This window comes from Gracilinanus agilis, chromosome 4, assembly GCF_016433145.1.
Source record: "Gracilinanus agilis isolate LMUSP501 chromosome 4, AgileGrace, whole genome shotgun sequence".
In the NCBI taxonomy this organism is placed as follows: Eukaryota; Metazoa; Chordata; class Mammalia; order Didelphimorphia; family Didelphidae; genus Gracilinanus; species Gracilinanus agilis.
In genome coordinates, this window is record NC_058133.1 from 37,293,031 (window position 1) to 37,316,680 (window position 23,650).

Sequence of the window (23,650 nt, forward strand, 5' to 3'; positions counted from 1 at the left end):
TATAAGGGATATGTTGGAGGACTAGCTGCCCAAGATAATGACCTGTCAGCCATTTAGAAGTCCATGCTTGTCTCTTTATCACGTCTCTTCTTATTTCTTAGATTTCTTGATCTTTCTTAGGTGTGCCATCCACAGTATCCTGAGGCCAGAGTTCTCTCAGTTGATCATGAATCACATCCCTCTACATGTATGCCCTAACCTAAGCCTGTCCTACAAAATACTACCCATGAAAGAGAACAGAAGGATTACATAAACCTTTTTTAGAAGATGACAGTATTTTCTATTCTACTTTAGTGTGTTTGGGTGTGAAACAATCATCTTTTTTTATATATAGCTTCTTTTTTCTATTTATTTGTTTGTTACTTTTAAATACCAAGTTAACTTCCCTTCTTCTCTCCCCCCATTAGAGAAGGCATCATTTAACAAGAAGATATATATGTATATGAAAACTGTCTTACCTATTTCTATTCATCAGTTCTTTCTCTGGAGGTGGACATACATAAATCATTCAGTGGAAATAATTCCATTGCTGTATATAATGTTCTCTTGGTTTTGCTCTTTTCACTTTTCATAATTTATGTAGATCTCTCCATGCTTTTCCAAAATTAACCTATTTTTTATTTATAATGGTATAGTTGTATTCCATCACAATCATATGTATAACTTGTCTAGCCATTCTCCAATTGATGGGCATCCCCTCAATTTCTAGTTCTTTGCCAACATAGAGTTGCTATAAATATTTTAGAACATAACCATTTTCCATGACTTCTTTTTTTTAATTCTTACCTTCCATCTTAGAATTACTACTAAGTATTGATTCCAAGGCAGAAGAGTGGTAAGGGCTAGACAATGGGGACCAAGTGACTTGCCCAAATCATGTAGCTAGGAAATATATGAGATCAGATTTGATCCATCTTTAGGCTTGGCTCTCTATCTACTGAACCACTTTGCTGTACCCCTTCAATAGCTTCTTGATAGTGACCATGTAGCCAAAATTCACACTGCTTTTCCTAGCATTCATAGCCCTTCACCATTAGGCTTCACCTTATTTTCCAGACCTTACTTATTACTCCCCTCGATGGACTTCATACTGCAACCAAGTGGACTATTCACCATCCCTAGCATAATATGTCTGTATTTTTCCCATCTTTGTGTCAATATTTATATTTGTTATTTTGTGATTATAATAGCTATCTCCTTTTGGATAGAATGGTACTTTCTCTACTTTCCCTCCTTCATTTCTGTCAACTGACTCATGAAATAGGTCTTTTTAGCCTTGCCAGTTAGTAGAGAATATGTGGTTGCCTTTGCTCATGCCTAGAAGGCCTTCCCTGCCTCTTTTAGCCCATTTGAAATCCTGTCTACCTTTATCCAACCTGTCTCTCATCTACCTAACTCAAATGCCACCTTCTCTTTGAAATTTCCTCTTATTCTCCCACTCACTAACAATTTTCCTTCCAGACCTCACTTTTTATATAATATTGTATATTATGGATAAGCATAATGTATGTTTGTGACTTTTCACCTTACTAGGCTAGAAGTTCTATGGTCACTAGAATGACTAGTTTAACTAGTCAATAAGCATTTATACACAGAACTCAAGAGAATCACCAAAATGTAATTAAGAAAGGGGAAAAAAGTTTAAGGGACCCAATAAGTTCAAATGATTTGTATTCCTATAAGAAAAGATGATGTTGGTAACTTAAAAATTGTTTTTGTCATCAGGGTAGCTAGAAGTATACTTAAAGGGCACAGTGACAAACTGTATAAGATGATATATCAAAAATATATTAAAAACTAGGGGTAAAAAAGAGGATAATACTAAGAGAAATTGGAAAAGAGATAAAAGGCGGTAAATATATATTACAAAAGAAGTACTTGGGAGGAGGTGGGAAAAGACCAGCAAAATAAAAGAGTGAAAAAGATTGGAGACAGTCTCCAAGAAAATTTTAATAATTATAGTAGGAAGGGTCATAAAGGTTAAAATGGAAGGAAAACCTCCAACTCCAAATTCAGTCATCATCATCACCATTAACATCATCAACAACAGCAACAACATCATCAACAACAATATTATCAGTATCATCAACATCAACGTCATCATCAACATCAGCATCTAACTATCTATCTTTTCCTGGCCCAGGAAAGATTTTTGCCGGGTGGCCTACCCTAATAGTATACTATACAGAGTTCTGAATGAGAGCCAAAAGACCTAAACTCTAGGCTTGAGTGCCTCTATGTGTCCTTTGGGGGTAAAAAGAAAGCCTTCTTTTTCTTGGACTCAGTTTCCTCATTTATATATGAGTGAAGCTTACCTGGTCTCTGAATTAAGTTAATCAATTAAATCAAAGGATAAAGCAGGTATAAACAAGAAAAAAAGCTTTCTGTTGCATGGTAGCAAAGTTCAGAAAATTAAAACTCCTGGTATAGCTTGGCCCCTTAAATCCCTGCATGACAAGGGCACTTTGTTCCTTCTCAGGTTGGAGATACTGACTGGGTCAGTACCTTTTCATTTCTACAGCTAGAAGCTCTTTGCCAATGTAGTTTATGCTTAACTTGTTCAAATAACACAATGATTCAATGCAAAGAGCACTTAATTAAAATGGAATAATATATTAAATAACAAGGGGGGAAAGCATTTACATAAACACTTGATAATATTTCATCCAAAATTTTTATTTCCCTTTTGACCAAGTCTAGTGTTCTGCACACAGTAGGCACTTAATGATTTTTTAATAAAAGAATGAAAAAATATATTTCTTGAAGTGTGACCAACAAGTTGAAGAATGACATTTGGCATTTTTGGACATATCTAGAAGGTGTTGACTAAGATGAAGATAGCACAAAAACTACGCATCCCAAGATCATTTGTAGTTACTTAGGATATTTATACTGAGAAGTATACTGCAAGTTATCAAAGAGGCTTTAGCTTTTTCTGCTTTTTTCTCAGAGAGTAAAACCAGGGTTGTAGTTGAAAACTACAAGAGAAATTTCTAGTTAATATGAGCAAGAAGCTCCTAACTATTAGAAGTTTTGTAATTTTGTAAAAACATGTCTGAATCAACAAACATTTTTAAGTCCCTGCTATGTGCCAGTCACTGTGCTAAGTGGATCCAGAGGCAAAAGACGATCTCTGCCCTCACAAAGCTCCTAATCTAATAGAAGAGATAACATGCAAACAACTCTATAGGCAGGATAAATACGGGAAGAATGAGGGAAGGATGCATAAAGGAGGATCGAGAAAGGTTTCCTGAAGAAGGTGAGATTTTAGCTGACCCTTGAAGAAATCCAGAAGATGAGGAAGGAGAGAATTCCAGACATGAGGGAACAGCCAGAGTCAGAAGTTGGAGTGTCCTGTGTGCAGAATATGAAGGAGGCCAGTGTCCTTGGATCACAAAGTAAATGGAGGGAGTCTGGTGTAAATCAGGGTGTTTGAGACCCTCTTGGTAATTGTTTTGTAGTCCCCTAGAATGAGGTCAGGAGAGAAAGCCTGGGAACCAGGCACTGAATTCATTGAGGAAAGAAAAATCAGGTGGAGGTCTGTACCCAACAGGCACAAAATCTTAATTGAATGATAAAGTTGAATTGAATGAACTTCTGATAAGCGATTCCTGAGTGACAAAAGGAGTACCCTCACTCTGCCATGGTGACCAACTAGTTATGAGGAATGAGTGCCAGGAAGGGTGGCCCAGGGGGATCATCCAGAGTGGTCCAGTCTCAGTGAGTGCAAGAAGATAGAGAAAAGGGTTTACAGTGAAAGCACATCTATGTCCTGTGGAGCAGGTGTGATCATGTGTAGGAGTGGTGGCCAGGCCTTGAGGGGACATTGGGTAGGTTGGAGACAAGGGATGAAGCAGTGCAGAGCAGGGCCCAAGGCCCATTTTGGTTGAGAATCACTTGGATGGAGAGGGTGAGGCAGGGTATGCTGCTGTGCATGTGTTAGTCACTGGGGAATGATTCCAGTAAGTTTCATAGTTCTCAGAGTCAGGTCGCTTTTTGTGGGGTGCTGAGGCGGGATAGTACTGAATGAATAAGGAGGCTGGCCTTGATCAGGACAAGGAAGGTTCCAGGCAGGGAGGGACATACCATTCATTAAATTGTCCTGGGGCAGGGTCATCAGTAGGGAGGAAGAAAAGAGAAGCAACTAGTGTGGAGGTGTAGCAGACAGAGGGGATTCTGGATGGGCCAGTGAAATGGTTGGCTCAATTCACAACTATCATGTTTGGTTATAGCTCCAAATGATCATATTTTATAAAGTTTATAAAGCTTTTCTGTTATTTACAAGTTATGTCATCATGAAATAACCACTGTCTGTTGTAAAAAACAAAACAAAACAAAACAAAAACAACTTTTTTTCCTCCCTGACACCCAAAATAATTGAAGATTTCAGCTTCAAGCTTATTAGTCTTTAACAAAGTTTAAGCAATATGAATTTTGCTAGATTTGAAGAAAATTGATTTGGAATTTATAAAATCATTAACATTTTAAATGCCATTCTGAGCATGTAAATTTTATATGCTTAAAGACCATATAAAGACAAGATTATCACTTGTGTTTCTAAGAAGTATATGCATTTAAATAGTAGCCAACATAGCCACTTTCCTCCATACTTGTTAGTGCCATATATGTTAATGTGTCAATTCAAGGACTTCACCAGTATGATCTTTTCCTATTTAAATAAACACCATTATTAAAATGTTGCATTTTAACACAAAAAAGCTAAAAAGGTGTCTGATCTTGGAAACTAAGAAGAATCAGACCTGGTTAGTACTTGTTTGAGAGACCACATGGGAGTACCTGATGCGGTAGACTTAAAAAAAAAGTTAAGAAGGTGTGTGCTTTTATCCTTTAATTAAATAAGAATACAAAAATAAAGTATTCAAACCTGTCAGAAAAAAAACAAGGAATTGCACAGAGAAAGACTTTTAAAATATGAAAAAACATGAAGTCATGTCATTTGTGCACAGATACACAGTTCTGAATTTCTGATTAGGCTGCAGACTTAAGTATATAAGGGATGCCTGAGGTCCTTGTTTTTTGTGGAAAGTTCTTATTTTGATCCTTTCCCACAGCCTAAGGAAGCTGGCTCTCAGCCCTACTCTACTCCTTGTGGCTCTGAATATTTGCTCAGAAGACACTTGTTCACTAATAAATTCAATTTATTTTATTTTACATATTTACAGCTAAGGTTTTTAAAATATAACATGCAAATTAATGTAAATTCATATGCACATTATGCAAAACTATGGAAATGTATGTTCCCAGATACTCTGAAAAAAATCTGTTAACTTTAAACTATACCTAAGATTACAGTTTGAGTTAATATTATCTGAGTACCTTAATTTTCTAGTTATTGACCTCTATCAATTATATAAGTAATCAAACTAATCCAAGTGAAATCAGGAAGATAGATAGATAGATAGATAGATAGATAGATAGATAGATAGATAGATAGATAGATAGATAGATAGTTTCCCAAGTCCTCTGGATAGCTCAGGAGAAGAGTGGAAACATGCCTGGTCTTTCTTGGAGTAAGACTAGATGAACACTACTGCTTAATAACCTTGTAGCTTTAATCTCTCTAAGCCTAAGTTTTACTGTCTCCAAAATAGAAATTATAATATGCATACTGTATCACAGAATTATTTTCTCATGCAAAAAAATACTCTGAAGACTAAAATATTGTGTACAACATAAACAAGTGGTAAATATAAATTATCCTTTCCTGACTATGTTTGTCAGTTTTCCTGGATTTTTCCAGGAGGCTCCCAGAATCTGCAATAAATTCCCTGGTTCCAAGCCAAATTATTTTTAACTCCTGAGAATAACAACATTGAATCACCATTCACCAGACTAAGTTGATGTCTAGAATGACATAGTCTTGTACATTTCTATATTATGGGAGGAGGTAATTCCTTCTTGCCCTAATTTCCATCTCAGGGCAAAGAGATTGCAAAATATTAAAGCTGAGAGATTGTCTGGTCTAATCCTTTTCTTTATAGATGAAGACACCAAGACCAAAAAATGGATTGTCTTATCTAAAATTACAAAGCTAATTAGAGGTAGATCTTGGATTAGAACTGAGATTGCCTAATTCTCGGTCCAGTGCTTTTTTCACCATCCCAAATAAGCCATAATTACTGGCTTACATATCTTATGTCCCTGGTTGAATCAGGACCAGGTTAATGAATGCTTAAGAAGAACAGACAGATCCCTCCAAGAGCCCCATAGAAAAGGTAAAAAATATGGAAGATGGGGAAAAATCATCTGTGTTCTATATCAAGGCTCCCTTTGGGGATATAGTGTTTCTTCTTACAATATTTTGCTCTTACAAAACAAATTGATATAAAATTAAAATTACCTTGAATTTGAATTTATTTGCATAGGTAGTAGGGAGGAAGAGTGCTACAGGTCCCTAATTAAGGCAGATCCCAGGATAAATGTAGATATTTGGGAGAAAGTGAAATGGATAAATGTCAGAAAAAGACAACTCTTTTGATGAACAATTTACATACTATGAATGGTAGTACCTAACAATAGCATACTTTTCTATGATGATCCACCCTAAAATGTGATTTGGAGACTAAAGAGATATTAAGATGACTTCCTAGATATGTAATCAGGATTCTTAAAAACCACAAAGTTTCAGTTTATGAAAGATAGAAATACAAACAGAAAAGTGGTAATCATAGATTATGAAAGAAGAAGAAATAAAATTTTTTCAGGCTTTCGCATTCATCACCTGATGTGAGGAGGCGATATGGATTCTGTAGAGTGATTTCAACAGAGTGCAACTCTGGAAAGTCCAATCAGGCAAACAGCCAACAACATTTATTAAGAGCTTTCTTTGTGTCAGGCACTGTGCTAAGCTCTGGGAATATAGAGGAAGGCAAAAGACAACTCCTCAAGCAGCTTATGTTCTGAAGAAGTAGACAACATGAAAAACAACTAGATACAAAGAACCAAACTTGAGCATCTTCCAGGATGGTCTGAATCACAGATTATAAATCTGTCATTCTAGGACTAACCATTAACCAAGGCCAATCATGCTGGATCATCAAAAGGTTGCACACAGAGGGACAAATTTTTTAGCCATGGGAGCTATTGTGTTAGACTGTTGAAATCTTCATCATTTGAGAAAGGGTGCACATTGACAGAAACACTGATTATTGAGGAACTGGCAAAGCCTTGAGGTAGAAGACAGGAACAGAGTTGTTCCAAATGGTCTATGTGAGCACTTTATTTGCTTGACAATTATATCCTTAGAGCTGAGGATTATGACAATTTGCTGAAAGTATTTCTTAAGGACTTCCAATTTCCTTTTCTTATGCTCTTTATTCACCAAGCAACCTTCTGATCTTAATTTGGTTTTCCAAGTAAGTTTCTGTACTGGGAAGAGAATGTGCTGACAGGCCAGCACAAGTATCTTGTGTGCTGAGAAATTGTTTCTAATTGTAAATTCATAAATTAGCTTTCTGATTCAGATCAGATTCAACTGAGTTTGAGTAGCATGAGCACACCCAAGGGTAAACAGACCACTGAAGTTCAGGCCTTTGGAGCTAAAGAATTAGATATTGGACCTGGAGCCACCTGGTCACAATTTAAATAGTGTTCAAAATGTCACACTCCTTTATCAACTTAATATGATGTGATGCTTATATATTTTAGTAAGCACAATATTTTCTCAATTTTTCTTCAAAAATTTTATTTCAATAATCATTTATTTTGTGATGACATATACTACCTTACTTAAAAATTATTTTAATCAAGTAACTTTTAAAAAATAATCTTTAATTCAGTTTTCCAGTTTTATTTAAGTAAGTAAAGGAATTTTAAGTCTTAATTTATCTTTCAAAGAGGTTTCTAAAGCTTATTTTGTACCCTGTAGCTCTAAATTTCTTTGAATAAACATTTCAGCTGTTAGCTAAGAAGTCACAAGTTTACTATCCATGAACATTTGTTTTCTTCAAAATTATTAGCATTTTAATCTACTGCTTCCTTCCTTCCAGACTGCCAACTTTTGTCATTATAATAGATAATATCAAGGAGAATGTTATGAAACCAAGCTGACTAGTAGGTCCCCTACAAATTTGTGTTGCATAACCTCAGATAGACTCTCACTCCTGCAAGGAAATCAATTCTTTTGTTGTTGTTTGGTTGTTTCTAACTCTTTCTGACCCCATTTGCAGTTTTCTTGGCAAAGACAGTGGAGAATTTTGCCATTTCCTTCTCCAGCTCATTTTATAGATGAGAAAACTGAGGCAAGTAGGCTAAAGTGACCTGCCTAGAGTCACACAGCTAATCAGTGTCTGAGTCTGGATTTGAACTCAAGTCTTCCTAAAACCAGGCTCTGTTCTCCTATCTACCATGCCACCTACCTGCTCCAGTGATCCTTTTATATATCCCTAATGAACTTGCCATCCTATTCACTATATAGGCTTTTCAAAACCTCTTCATTTCTCCTTCAATTTCTCATGATTCCTCCTACTTCCACCCTCTCAGCTGAGAACTTTGCCTCATATTTGACTGAAAAAATTGAAGCCATTGGCAGAGAACTTCCCCCTTTTTTCCAATCCTCACAGTTAGCTACCACCACTATTCCTCCTTCCCACCTCTCACAGGGATGAGGTGGCCCTTCCTGCCAAGGCTAATCCTTTTCACATACAAGTGATTACATTCTGTTCTGGCTTTTTTCAACAAATTTTCTACTTTATTGTCCTCACTCTCTTACATCTTTGCAATCTCTCCCTCATTACCAGCTGTTTGCCTATTGCCTACAAACACGTCTGTGTCTTCCCCATCCTAAAAAAAAAGTTGTCTTTTGAACCATCCTTCCCTGCTAACGATGATCCTATATGTTTCCTGCCTTTTGGGAGTACGCTTCTTGAGAAGGCATCTATAATAGCTGTTTCTTGTTTCTCACTTTTGTCTTAACCCCACAGTCTGGCTTCTGACATAATCATTCAACTGAAACTACTCTCTCCAAATTCACTAACAGTCTCTCTTTTTACTTTCTTTTTATAAAATTTTTTCCAGATTACATGTGTACAACTTGTAATAATTGTTTTCTGACATTTTGTGATCCCATGTTCTGTCTCTCCCTCTTTACTCTTCTCCTCTCCCTAAGATGGCAGGCAATATATGTTACACATGTACTATCATGCAATACATATTCCATGTTTGTCATGTTGTGAAAGAAGATATATATTGCTTAAATTTAAAAAAAACCATGAAAGAATAAAGTGAAAAATGGGATGCTTTGATCTGCATTCAGACTCGGTCCCTCAGTGGTGGCTAACAGTCTCTTAATTGTGAACAAATAATTAATAGCCTTTTCTCAGTCCATCCTCCTTGATTTCTATGATACTGTCAATCACCCTCTTCTTAATACTCTCTTCTAAGTTTTTATGACACTACTCTCCCCTGATTTTCCTCCTATGGATCTGATTGTGCCTTCTTGGTCTTTCCTTTGCTGGATCTTTATCCAAATCTCTCCTGCTGGCAATAGGTATTCCACAGGGCTCTGTCCTATGCCTTTTTCTCATCTCCCTCTAAACCATTTCACTTGGTGGTCTTATCAAGTCCTTTGATTCAATTATTATCTCTACATTGACATTCTCAAATCTACTTATCTAGCCTGTTAACCTCTCTGTTGACCTCAAGTCTTGCATTTTCATCTGCCCATTGAGCATCTTGAACTGCATGTCCAGTAAGACATCATAAACTCCTCTTGACCAAAACTGACTTCTTTATCTCACCCTAAACCTCTTTCCTTCCTAATTTCCCAGTTTTGTCGAAGGTGCCAACATCTTCCCAATCACCTAGAATTGCAACCTAGGTGTCATCTTTAATTTCTCACTTTCTCACCCCTCATATTCAGTATGTTGCCTTGTCTTGTCCATTCTACCTTTGTAACATTTCCTGTATATTAGTTCCTTCTCTCCTCTTGAGACTGTCAACACCCTAGTGCAGGCCCCTTCACTTCACACCTGGACTCTGGACTATTATAAAAGCCTAACCGTAGGGTTGGTCTGCCTTCTCCAAGACTCTCCACTTCAGTCCATCTTCCAATCAGTTGTTAAAGAGTGGTCTCCCTAAAACATGGGACTGATTATGTCACCTCCTCTTCCCCTAAATCCTTGTCTCTCATACAATAAACTCCATGGGCTGCCTGTCACCTCTAGGAACAAATATTAAATTTTCTATTTGGTATTCAAAGCCCTTTATGAGCTTCCCCTGCCCCACACCTTTCCATTCTCTTATACTTTATATTCTCCACTACCCTTCTTTGGACTCTTCAGGCTTGTGACTTTGGTCTTCTTTCTGTTCCTTAACCAAGACATTCTGCTTCCAAACTTTATATATTGGCTGTTCCCTATGCATTGAGTACTCCCCCTCCTTGCTTCCTTACAATCTTAGCCAAATCTCAGCCAAAATCCTACCTTCCACAGGAAGCTTTTCCTTATCTCCTTATCCTAGTGACTTTACTCTGCTGGTTATTTCCAATTTATCCTGTATCTAATTCATGTGTACATAATTATTTGCTATGGTGGTAGAAGGGAGCAGCTAAATGACTCAGTGATAGAGCTCTGGACCTGGATTTAGGAAGACCTGAGTTCAAATCAGGCCTCAGACATTCACTAGCTGTGTGACCCTTGTCAAGTTACTTAACCTTTGTTTACCTGATCCACTGGTGATGTAAGTGTGGAATTGGGGGTAAATCAAGGATCACATTCCCAGATTCCACACTTACAGTGAAGGATATAGCAAACCACTCCAGTATCTTTGCCCCCCAAACTTCATATGGGGTCTTGGAAGAGTCAGACATAACTGAATGACTAAAAACATTTGTATATTGTCTGTCCCATTAGATTGTGAACTTCTTGAAAGCAGGGACTGTCTTTTGCCTTTCTTTGCATCCCTAGAACTTAGTAGAGTGTCCCACACAGAGTAGGTACTTAACAGGTGTCTATTTCAGATAGATAGATAGATAGATAGATAGATAGATAGATAGATAGATAGATAGATAGATAGATAGATAGATAGATGGACAGACAGAGATATGTGTATATGCATGTATACATACACATATACACACACCCAAGCCCCAGATTGAAAAAGCAGGCATTTCTTGCTTCTATTTTTCTGACCATTCTCCATTTTCTTACTCATCAACATCTCAGTTTATTAGCATCAATAGCATGCTTGACTTTAGCAAAGGAAGTTTTCTATTAATTCTTTCTCTGTCATGAAATGCCAAGTTTGTACCCCCATGACCACTTCTGTCACTTAAGGATATAAGAACTTCTTCCAGTAGCCTAATGCCTCCAAATGTAGCCTTTTCCCTTTTTCATACTCCTCCACATGAATAAAGCACCCATATCCATAGCAACACAGTCTCTAGCTGTCTACCTTGACTATAGCAAAGACAATTTTATTATAAGTTTAAGATTTTATCAGGTTGTAAATTATATTCAGGTAATCAAATAAAGTCACATTAAACAGATATTTTTATCCAGCTTAGATGATCAGTCGTCAAGATATTCAGGTGCAAGAGGAGGTGTGATAAAAGCCATATGCATTTGACTTTGGATTTGGGTTCAAATCCTGCCTATAATTCTTCCTTTTTTGTTATGACCTGGCCCTCAATTTTGTCAGCTTTAAAATGATGGGATTGGATTAAATGGACCCTTATATCCCTTCCAGGTTTAGATACATGATCTTATAACATTTATTTCTGTAGCTATGTATGTTATGTCCATTGTCTGATAAATGGCCCACCTGTATTCAGAGAGGCTTATCACCTGAATGGCTATAAGGAAATGAGTTTTGGAGTCACTATGACTTTCAAGAATCACCTGCTAAGGGCAGCTGGGTGGCTTAGTGAATTGAGAGCCAGGCCCAGAGATGGAAGGTCCTGGATTCAAATCTGGACTTAGACACTTCCCAGCTATGCGACCCTGGGCAAGTCACTTAACCCCCATTGTCTAGCCCTAACCACTCTTCTGCCTTAGAACCAATACCCAGTATTGATTCTAAGATGGAAGGTAAGGGTTTAAAAAAAAAGAATTACCTGCTAAGTTACAAAGGAGGAAGTAAATATTAATACTGATGAAGTTACAAATATTTGAAGTGCTAGGTAACCATGATCATAGCATCATAAATTATTAGAGTTGAAAGAGAACTTATGGATCATGTAATCCAGTCCCTTTCTTTTTTTAAAAAACTAGAGGCCAGGAAGATGAAGTGAATGAAAATATATTTATTTATTAATGTAAAATCAATTATTTTTCTGTTTTCTATAAATCTGCTTTTTTCTAGGCACTGTGCTAAATAGCTTGTGATACAATCACAAAAGTGACATATTCCTTTATGATGAAAAATGCTATCCACCTCCAGAAAAATAACTGATAGAGTTTAAATGCAGATCAAAGCATACTATTTTTTACTTTCTTTTTAGCTTGTTTTTTCTTCTTTTTGTGTATTTTTTGATAATATGACTAATATGGAAATATATTTTGCGTGACTGCACAAGTATAACCTATATATCAAATTGCCTGCCTTCTCATTTAAAGGGGAAGAAAGGGAAAAGGGGATAGAATTTGGATGTCAAATTTTTTTTTAAATGTTAAAAATTGTTTTTACATGTAATTGTGAAAAAATTTAATTAAAGAGTAGAGACATGGCCCCTGACCTCAAAGACCTTTCAATCTAATGGGAGAGACAAAACATATAGAGAAGTGGTGGCCAGGAAGGGGTGAAGTCACAGAGATGGTAAATGGAAGAAACCTGAGGATACCAGAATTATTCTCCTTCAACAGAAATAATGGTAGTTTTGACTTGATTACTGTTCCCACAATCAGAGGGAGAAAGCATATTGTGGCATGACGGGAAGAATGTAAGATTGAGTGACTGGAATAGGCTACCTGTAAGGAGTTCTTACCAATGAATTGCCACTAAGGCAGATAATGGAGATCTGATTGTTAGGTTACATGACAGAATGATGGCAAGGTAGGGTAGAAGAAGCTAGATGTTAGTGAGTTCTCCCTAATCAGATCAGCACTCAGGGTTGGAGCTAGAGATTCCTTTGGCAGAGAATGAGGTAGGAATAACGGCAAACTGTTTGGATTATAAATGGTGGCTTCATGTTGTAGTTTTTAAGGCATCATCATATCATCTGAATTTTTAAAACAAAGTTAAGACATTATTCTTTATTACATGATTTTTAGAATATCCATCTCCTTGGGAAGAAGAGAAATCATGGCCTCCCATGATCACTTTGGAAACCAAATCTTCCAACCTGATTTATTGTACCTTTTTTATTTTAAGTTTTATTCATGACTAGCATCATTTAAATACAAAGAGCTCCAAGATAACCTTGAAAGTCTTACTCTAAAACAGATTTTGAATAGTCATTTAAGAGTACACTATGAGTCATTTATATCATAACCAATTTTTCTTTTGAAAATCAATAGAGTATTTAAGTCGCCATTCGGTTAACTGCAGTGCTTCAGAAAGTATTGCTGTCAATTGCTTTTAATGGCAGCCTAACCATAAGTTAATCAACATAGTCTAAAAAGTCCTTGATGTGAATAATTTTTTAAAATAATCACTTACCATTTTCATTGTTACCACCCTGAGGACCCCATTGATTCTTGACTTTATTATTACTTTAACCTCAGAACAGGTCTTTATACCTTCAGTTATTTTCTCTTCCAATCCATTCCTACACTCCACTACAAATTGGCCTTCATATTGATTGCCAAGGCCAACTGTGACTTTCTTGAGAATGTTTTTGAATACTGTGTAAGGAATATAGTAACATCTGAGGGAGACTGATACTCATAGTAATTTTGTTTAATTAATAAATAAAACAAAATTAAAATAACTTTAAATTAAATGCAATAATAAATTGATTATCACTGAAATCTTTATTATTATTATTATTATTTATACCTTAGGAAGCACCTCCAACAGAAAGAACACTTGCAAAATATCTGGAAATAGAGATTGCCACCATCACTGTAAAAATAAAGATACATGTGGACATGATTGCTGTGAGTTCTTTAGAATGGGATCATTTCAGGCTTTAAAATTTGATAATGGTAATATAATTTTAAATATCAAAATATAGTATTTACATTATGCTAACTATAGTCCCTATGTACAATTTTATTTCTTTTGAATACAATATGAGAAAAATAACTTAAATTTTGAGAAATTTGATTCTATAAGAATATATAAATGTGTCCTAAAGAATACTAAATTTCTTTTCAAAGGTAAAATTGGAGTTGCACAAAAGTCCGAAGTGAAAGTGCCAACATTTTCTTCCTACTTAACTGATTTAAGACATAGGGATGCCATTTCATCTGTTCCTCCAGTTAAACGCCTCAAGGTTAGTTTTCTGAATGATTCGACTCCTAGACGGCTCCCCAAATGAAATCGGTAACTTAAATACCAGGATGGTAGTAATGGGATATTGGCAGGTTCAATGAATGGTTACTCAGGGCCAGTATCAGAAGATATCACAGGGTTTGTGAAGTCCAACAGGGTATAGGTGACAGGCTAAAATACAGTCCAGGCAGCGGTAATAAACACAGGGATAGTTTGGTTTATTAAACAAGGGAAGGTAGGAAAGGGAATTTGGATAACCCTTTTTTACAATAACTTTTATTGTCTTTTATTCAATAACTATCCCTCCCCAACAGATTTACCATTGTTTCCTCACAGGAAGCCTTCAGAGAGATTTTAGCTACACTGTCCTTTACCTCTCTACCTGAAGTCCCAGACCCTAATGTAAATAAACTCCTCCAACCCAAATCCCGCCTTGGATGGTAACAGAGGTATTTAGGTTGGAAGCTAAGCAGGAACCTCTCAGGGAGAGGCTCTCACCGACAGATGAGAAGCAGCTCTGTAGATATATCACTCAGCCAGCAGGAACCAGGATAACCAGGTACAGGCAGGATGGGATGATATAGCAGAAGGAAAGCCACAGGAAAGAAGCCAAGCTCTGTAGACAAGACTCAGACTCAGCCTCTAACTTAACTGTCTGTTAGAAAATGACCCAGTCACTTCTGCAGAATTCCAGAACCTTTCCTGCCTCTGTACCTTTTCTAGGTCCTGCTCATATGCTCTCTTTCCTTATAACAGTTCTGCACGTCAGTTAAATATATGTGTATATTCAGCTGACTAGCTTACCTGATATAAGGATATCTAGTTCTTTTAGCCCAGGCCCTGAGGGCATGATCTTCAGGCCCTCCATCATCTCGTTTGCCTACTACACTATCTCCGCATTATCAATGTCTTTTCTAAAATGTAGCATCCAGAATGGAGCACAATACTGCAGATGTTCATTGTTTGATAAAGGCATACTAGAGTGAAATTATCTTCCATCTCTCTGTCCTGGACACAACACCTTTCTTCATAATTTTAAGATTACATTAATTTTGTTGGCCACTATATCATATAGGTTGACTAATATTGAGCTTCTTATCCACTAAAACCTCCAGATTTTTACCATATCTCCCTATCTTAGTCATATAAAGTTGAATATTTTAATAGAAATTAGTTATATTACATTGAGTCTTATCATATTTAGCCCAGTGTGGGACAGCTAGCTGGCTCATTGGATAGAGCACCTGGCTGGGAGACTAGAGGTTCTGGAGTCATTTCTGACCTCCTACACATCCTCACTGGGTGACTGGGCAAGATACTTAAGTCCAATTGCTTAGCTTTTACCACTCTTCTGCCTTGGAACAGATACTTAGTATCCATTCTAAGAAAGAAGGTAAAGGTTTTTATTAAAAAAAAAAAAAAAAAAAAAAGCTTTAGCCCTATGGTCTAGCCCACCAATATTTTGGGGGCCAGATCTTCACTATTGTTCAATATCTTACCCAATATCACATTCTTGCCCTGTTTGTACTTTTAGGGACTTACTGATAAAAGTAAACTGTGAGCTCCTTTACTGTCTTGGGGGGGGCCTTCTCTGTCTTTAGCAGAAGACTGAATTGAGGGGTCATATCTGACAGGCCTTTTTCCTGTCTCCATTTGCAAGGCCTCAGGTCACATTTGCTTTTTTGTACTTCTGCCTTGCAATAACCTATTCTCCCTACATTGCTGCCATTAATAAGAGCTCCTTCACAAGTGATCCAAGAGTTCTTATCTGATGAAAGAAAAGTTATTAGAATGTCATATCACTGTATCCAGTGAATAGACTTCAACATTCCCTCATGCTGTATTATGAAGCCTATCTAGTAGCTTGGGTTGGAGCAGTATATATCCTCTTGTAGAAACAGAGAGTGAAGCAGTTTGATGTTAGAGTACTCGTTTATTTGCTAAAATGAGAAGAGATTGAAGGATTCAAATCATGAGATGCTAAAGAAAGGGATATGTTACCAGTTGCTGAATTCATAGATTTTGATGTAATCACTGCTTCCACCAACACCAAACCACCTCATCTGGCAGTCCAAAATTATTTCATGGCACCTAGTTGTGGTTTTCTTGCTTTGTTTTATATTCTCAGTTTTACTTCTACTTTATATCCTTTATGTATGCCCAGGAATCTTCATTAAACCATTCATTTGTTTAAATTTATTCATGTGTAATCAAGAATAAACCTGTGGTTTTCTTTTCCCAATAGATGCAGATAAATAAATCTCAAAATGTGGATCTTAAGAAATTTAGTTTTGCGCCGAGAGCTTTGCTTCCAGTTTTTCCAAGGTACTACTATTACACCATACTAAGAAGTTGTTTTTGAAGGGAAACTCTCAACAAAAACCTTTTTTCTTATAAGCACAAGTGTAGTGGAAAGCATATTAGACCAGGAATCATTTGACCTTGATTTAAGCACAGGATCTTTTGTACATCTGTAGTGAAATGCTTAATCTTTCTGGGCTTCATTGGCCATAAAATAAGTTATTGAACTAGATTGGATCCTCCTTGACTCTAAAGCTCTATGATTAGAAGGCATACTTTCATTCAGGAAAGGGTTGCTAGCATGTGACCTTAGCTTTCAATGGTCATTTAAAGGACAGAGTAGTTCCACAATACTGCTGTTATACTATCTTTAGGGATGCTGGTCCTAGGCAAAAGCATGGAGAAAGCAAAGGCTTCACAGCTACCCCTCCCCTTTCCCTGAGCATCCACAGTATGACTAGTGGAGTTTAAGTCTTCCCTCTCTGACCAAGGGATCTCTTCAATTTGTGGCCATCATTCCATCATTCTCTCGGTACATCTTCCATTTATTTATCCTGAATTCCATCCCCTTGAGTTCATTGTGATTTCAAAAAGCATCCAAAAGACCAAGAAGACAGTACCATAATTTGATTTTTTCCTTTTTTTTAAATTTAAATTTTGAATATCTTCCCATAGTTACGTTTCATGTTCTTTCCCTCTCCCCCAAACCTCTCTCCCGCCCCCGTAACCAATGCACAATTCCACTGGGTTTTACATGTATCATTGATTAAGACCTAATTCCATATCATTGATAGTTGTGCTAGAATTATTGTTTAGCATCTATATCCCAAATCATATCCCCATCAGCCCATGTGTTCAAATAGTTGTTTTTCTTCTGTGTTTCTCCTCCCACAGTTCTTCCTCTGAGTGTGGCTAGTTTTCTTTCTCATAAGTCCCTCAGCCTTGCTCTGGATCCTTGCATTGCTGCTAGTAGAGAAGTCTGTTATATTCAATTGTACCACAGTGTATCAGTCTCTATGTATAATGTTCTTCTGGCTCTGCTCCTTTCACTCTGCATCAATTCCTGGAGATCATTCCAGTTCACATGGAATTCCTCCAGTTCATTATTCCTTTGAGCACAATAGTATTCCATCACCAACAAATACCACAATTTGTTCAGCCATTCCCCAATCAAAGGACATTCCTTTATTTTCCAATTTTTTGCCAACAAGTATCATAATTTGATAAGCAAACCCATGCTCATGTGTGAGAGGATGGAAGTAGAAGGCTGGTGCTTCTTCATCTAAAGCCCCCAAAAGAAACAGAATTTCTTCTCTCTCCCAGGAATGCTTTATATCAGTAGCCTTCCAGATTCAATTCTTGTGTGGTCTAATCTTAAAAATAATAAGAATTGTGGGAGCTTCAGATCAAATAGGGATGGCAAAGCTGGAGAAGTCAAAGGAAATATGATAGAAAATTCTCAAATCCATCTATGTAAGGCTCTGGTCCAATATGTGTATGTTTCCACTTCCTTTTTTTCCTCATTTCAGACAGACTTGGTAACTCAGAGAAGGAGTGAATAAGTGGGCCTTAGATTTTTTTTCTCCATGTGTTTCAATAAATAGTTTTTAGTATCCTTTTAAATTTTATATTTATTTCCTATTTTCTCTTGGTTTCCACAAATCTATAAAGGTCGAAGTGTACACAAATTTCTACATCCTCTTTAGTGAAAAAATGGGATTCTTCTGAAGTCTGTGGAAAATCCCAGCAACAACCACTATCTACTTATTATGGAGAAAAGGGTAAGTTACTACAGATACACGATTTCATAAGGGAAATGATTTTTTATTACTTCAGATTGAAAAGTAATAACATTGAGAAAATATCTAAAATTATTATAACTACCAACTCAGCAACATTTTCTTTTGAATTACTAGGTCAAATGAAATCAGTCAGTTATTCAGCAAGTTTGTATTAAGCTCCTACTATGGATATTCCAGGCATTGTACTAGTGGGTGGGGATACAAATACAATGAACAAAATTATTCCTGCTCAGAAGGAGCTTACCTAAAAGCTAGTTACCCTCATTATTTATAGAGTTTAACAGAAGAGACCATTTCTTTTTAAATTAACTTTTATTTTTATTATGTTCATAATCACCAAATGATATTTGCAACCATAATAAAGTGAAAATGAACAAGAAAGCATGTATCTCTTTATTATGAACAACTCATTTTCCTTTTAAGTATTTGATATCACTTGTAGTTAGGTCAGCCAAGTTAAGCAACTGGTTTTTCAGCAACTTATGTCCCCTTCTCAAGGCAGCCTTTTGACCAAATACTTTTGAGTGATTATAGATATTATTTGGGAAATCCTAGTGTTTTGATTGACACAAAATCATCCACCAATAGGAGCATTTTATTTTATTTTATTTATATATATATGTGTATATATATATACACACACACGCACATATATATAATATATATATACATATATATATATTTTTTTAAACCCTTACCCATAGAATCAATACTGTGTATTGGCTCCAAGGCAGAAGAGTGGTAAGGGCAGGCAATGGGGGTCAAGTGACTTGCCCAGGGTCACACAGCTGGGAAGTGTCTGAGGCCAGATTTGAACCCAGGACCTCCCATCTTTAAGCCTGGCTCTCAATCCACTGAGCCATCCAGCTGCCCCCCAACAGAAGACTTCACCCATCTGTAATCAGAAGTTTTAACATGGAATCCATAATATTTTTTTACATTTAGAAATCATCATTCTAAGAAGGAATCTTTAGCATCACATTGCCAAAGGGATCTATAACACATGCAAAAAAAGAGATTANTATATATGTGTATATATATATATATACACACACACGCACATATATATAATATATATATACATATATATATATTTTTTTAAACCCTTACCCATAGAATCAATACTGTGTATTGGCTCCAAGGCAGAAGAGTGGTAAGGGCAGGCAATGGGGGTCAAGTGACTTGCCCAGGGTCACACAGCTGGGAAGTGTCTGAGGCCAGATTTGAACCCAGGACCTCCCATCTTTAAGCCTGGCTCTCAATCCACTGAGCCATCCAGCTGCCCCCCAACAGAAGACTTCACCCATCTGTAATCAGAAGTTTTAACATGGAATCCATAATATTTTTTTACATTTAGAAATCATCATTCTAAGAAGGAATCTTTAGCATCACATTGCCAAAGGGATCTATAACACATGCAAAAAAAGAGATTAGGAACTTCTGATTGATGGAGAATCCCACTTCAATTTATACTCTATGCTCTACATCTTCCATCATGACAGTGGCAAATATTTTTGGCAAGAATACATTTCCTGATTTTGTGCCTGATTTGGTAATAGTAACCATGTTATCAAAATTTACTACAATCTCAGTTATTATGTCTGGCTCTAAAAGATATCATACAATTTTGGCATGTGTATGGGTGACACCTGGTTGAAGGAAAGTCTTTAAGGTAGCATTTTACTCCAGCAAATCAAATGACTTTTTATATTCAAGAAACAATAGTATCTTGGAACCTTGTTTCCTTTGTGCCTTTTCACTCAGCTGCGTAATGGTAAAAATGAGGTCTGTCTGCCATTGCATGCACATTGTTTGTGAAAGCCTGGCTGTTCCCTTCTTGTACTTTCATCAGTGATGCCCTTCATGCATGTATAGCTTATCCTTATAAACAGGCATGCAGTTTGATAATATCCATATTCTCTAGGTCACGAATTTGTTCATAATAATAATGTTCCAGATTTTTTTCCAATGCTTTTGGTATCCTCTTTAAACGCCTTAGAAATCAATCTCTCAGGGCTTTCAAAATTGTGTCACTTTTAGCTTAGAGACCCTCTGGGTATACTTGTTCTAGTCCAGCTACAGTTTCCATCTTCATTTTTTTAGGGTCATTTCTTCTTCCTCAAGAAGCACATCAGGGTCTGAGATGTGAGTGTATAAGGTGGTGACCCCATTGTTCTTGACAGTCAGAAGTGGGTTATGAAAATAGAAATTTTTTTCCATTTTTTGTTTATTGTCCTCCTTCTAGTTTCATTTTTAAATACTTTGGGGATGATTTTGCTTACCTGTTCTCTTATCATACTTTCTTTATACCTCCTTTTCCCTGTATTGCTTCTTACTATTTTATGGGATGAGAATGCTTATAATCTTTTGTAAAGTTTACACATGAGCTTATATTCTAAGCCAGTGTTGCCCTTTGTTTCCATATCTCAGTTTGGTGACATCGTATTTACTGGCTAAGGCAGTTTTAAATGCACATATGTGTGTTTATACATTTATAGGTATGTGTTATATATAACTTAATTTGACTTTCTTAAACATTTTTAGAAATACTTTTCACACTTTGAATATCTCTAAAGTGATCCAATGTAATTCTGCACCTTTTTACTAAATAAAGTCTGGATTTTGGCATGTAGTTGAAGCATAATCTAGATTTATTGTCTTTTAATGTGTCACATTTTTTATAATAGTGCCTGTTTCCATATGTTCTGCCACTGTAAAACTGTGGCCCAAATGCTTGCCCACCTCCCTACAACATATAAGCACAGAACCTGGCTGACTCTTTTGCGGGTATGTGAAATGGGAAAGGTTAAATCATCTACTTGAAGCCACAGGGTTCAAGCAGCATGATAAGGTGCTGAGCTGAGGCCCAAAGATTCTTCTCTGATGCTTTAATTCTTTGACCCTGGGAAAACCACTTAATCTGTGGATGTCTCAGGCTCTTCCCTGGGGTTTCTCTTCCATGTCAGAGGTGGGCTGCATTCTGTCAGTGGAAGGAGTTGGAAGAGAAATTATAGATCATAGATCCTTTAACTATTTGTCCACTTTATGACCCATAACTATTGCTAAAGCATTTCAAAAGTATATGTGTGGAGAGGCAGCTGGGTGGCTCAGTGGATAGAGAGCCAGGCCTGGAGTCAGGAGGTCTGGGTTCAAATTTGGCCTCAGAGACTTCCTAGGTGTATGACCCTGGGCAAGTCACTTAACTCCCAATGCCCAGCCCTTACTTCTCTTCTGTCAAGGAACTGATACATCTTATAGATTATAAGACAGAAAGTCAGGGTTAAAAAAAAAGAAAGTACATGTGTGGTGATGACGTATAGGAGAACTTCTTAGCTGCATCTTCTCCCCTCGTGCTTCTTTAGTCACTACTTTCTAAGGCCTCAGCCAAGCCAGGATTAGAGTATTATATTAACTACATCCTCATTATCCCAAGGGAGTTAATTTTTATGATGAATTACTTTAGGCACAAGAAACAATCACCACTGTTTCCACCTAGAATTTACAAGGGTTTGCTCCAAACCTGGATGAAAATAGTGCAAAAGAGAGGCCATGAAAGAGTTTCCTTCACTCTAATTATCATCACTCATTTCATTTAGATATAGATACAGATATGCACATATATACCTATATGTGTTCAACTCACTGTTTCCCAGTATTGTGGCTTTTTGTCGTCCTTCAACAAATCAAATTCAACAAACATTTATGCTTCCCTTATTATGGGCAGAATGCTATGGCAGGGACTGAAGACAAAGTTTAGATTAAATCAGGCACATGTCCTTGTGGAATTTATAGCTTGATTAACAGCTATAAACTGCTACTGAGTACAGTGAATGGAGTACTGGGCCTGGAGTCAGGAAGTCTTGAGTCTTCCTCAGACACTTATTAATTGTGTGACTGTGGGCAAGTCACTTCCCCTGTGTCTACCTCAGTTTCCACCCACTGTAAGATGAGGGTAATAATAGCACCTACCTCCCTGGGTTGTTTTGAGGATCAAATGAAATCACATAGGAGGTGCTTAATAAATTCTTACTTGCTTGCCTAATTGATTGATTACCTATACCAGTTTTAGTTTATCTCAAAGCTTTTGTGAGGTGTTCAGGCCTTTTAAATTTTTATCTCTGAGACAATTAGGGTTAATGTAGGGTTTTTTAATTGTATCTTTAGGACAACCAATGGTGATTGCCAGAATTTTTACTTATTTATTTGTTGTATTTTGAGTGACTTCCTGTTCTTTCTTACAGATTTTTCCACATGGAAACACTCCACAACTTTAAGTGAAGAGAGTGCTCCCATAGTGCTCTCCAACAGAGATCTTAATAGATCTCCAATTCTTAATTTGACAGATGCAGATAAAAAAAGCTCTCAGTTTTCAGACCTTTTGAATGTGAACTTCGAATTGGGGGATGAAGTTTGGGATGATTTAAATGATGAAACATTAATAAATGCAAGTAACTTCTTAACCCACATGGAAAACACACACACTTCAGGTAAAACTATTTCTTCTTAAAACAATTTGCTCAATATTTATTGGAATAATTTTTGGTTTGGCTTCTGTAAGCTAACTTTCACATAAAAGATGTTTAGGTTCAAGAAACTTATAAAACATTCATTAATATTGTGATGGTTGTGTATCAGAAATAAGACTTTTGATGCAATGTCCCTTTTGGCCAAAGTGTAGAGATTACTTGGAAATGGTTACATAACACCACCCGTAAGCACAGAAACTTAGATCTGGAACAAACTTTAGGGATTGCTTAGTCCAAAGTCCTCAAATTTTTCCAGACTTCCAATTTCAGCCATATGAGAAGCTCTTGGTTTGGAAATTCCCACTGCCAGTGAAGGCCAGCCACTCATCTCAGCCTTATCCATAGTCTCAGAGGACTACCCAAGGCACTTACAGATTAAGTCATCTGCCCATGATTATACAGCTAGTAGGTATCTAAGGCAAGACTTGAATCCAGGTCCTTGTGGCTCTAAGCCCAGTCCTCTGTGCAATAACCCCAAGCTGTCTCTCGGTGCTCCCTACCCCCTCTTGTAGGCTAACTTATAAAAGCTAGATTTAAGTGTAGACAGAAAGATTGCCTACAACACCCCCTAATTGGCAGGAAGAGAGGCAGCTCCCCCATGGTCTCACACCGGGATGGTGGCTGATG

General features: G+C 36.8%; 1 protein-coding gene across 1 annotated transcript in view; it reads left to right on the forward strand.

Annotated features, from left to right (window-relative positions):
• HFM1 (helicase for meiosis 1) overlaps window positions 1-23,650 on the forward strand; it is a 165,491-nt gene that overhangs the window by 89,100 nt on the left and 52,741 nt on the right. Inside the window, exons 30-34 of the mRNA XM_044674840.1 lie at window positions 13,962-14,057; window positions 14,280-14,395; window positions 16,640-16,719; window positions 18,367-18,476; window positions 22,871-22,945. Coding sequence (XP_044530775.1) covers window positions 13,962-14,057; window positions 14,280-14,395; window positions 16,640-16,719; window positions 18,367-18,476; window positions 22,871-22,945 — 477 coding nt within the window. The remainder of the gene's footprint in view (window positions 1-13,961; window positions 14,058-14,279; window positions 14,396-16,639; window positions 16,720-18,366; window positions 18,477-22,870; window positions 22,946-23,650) is intronic.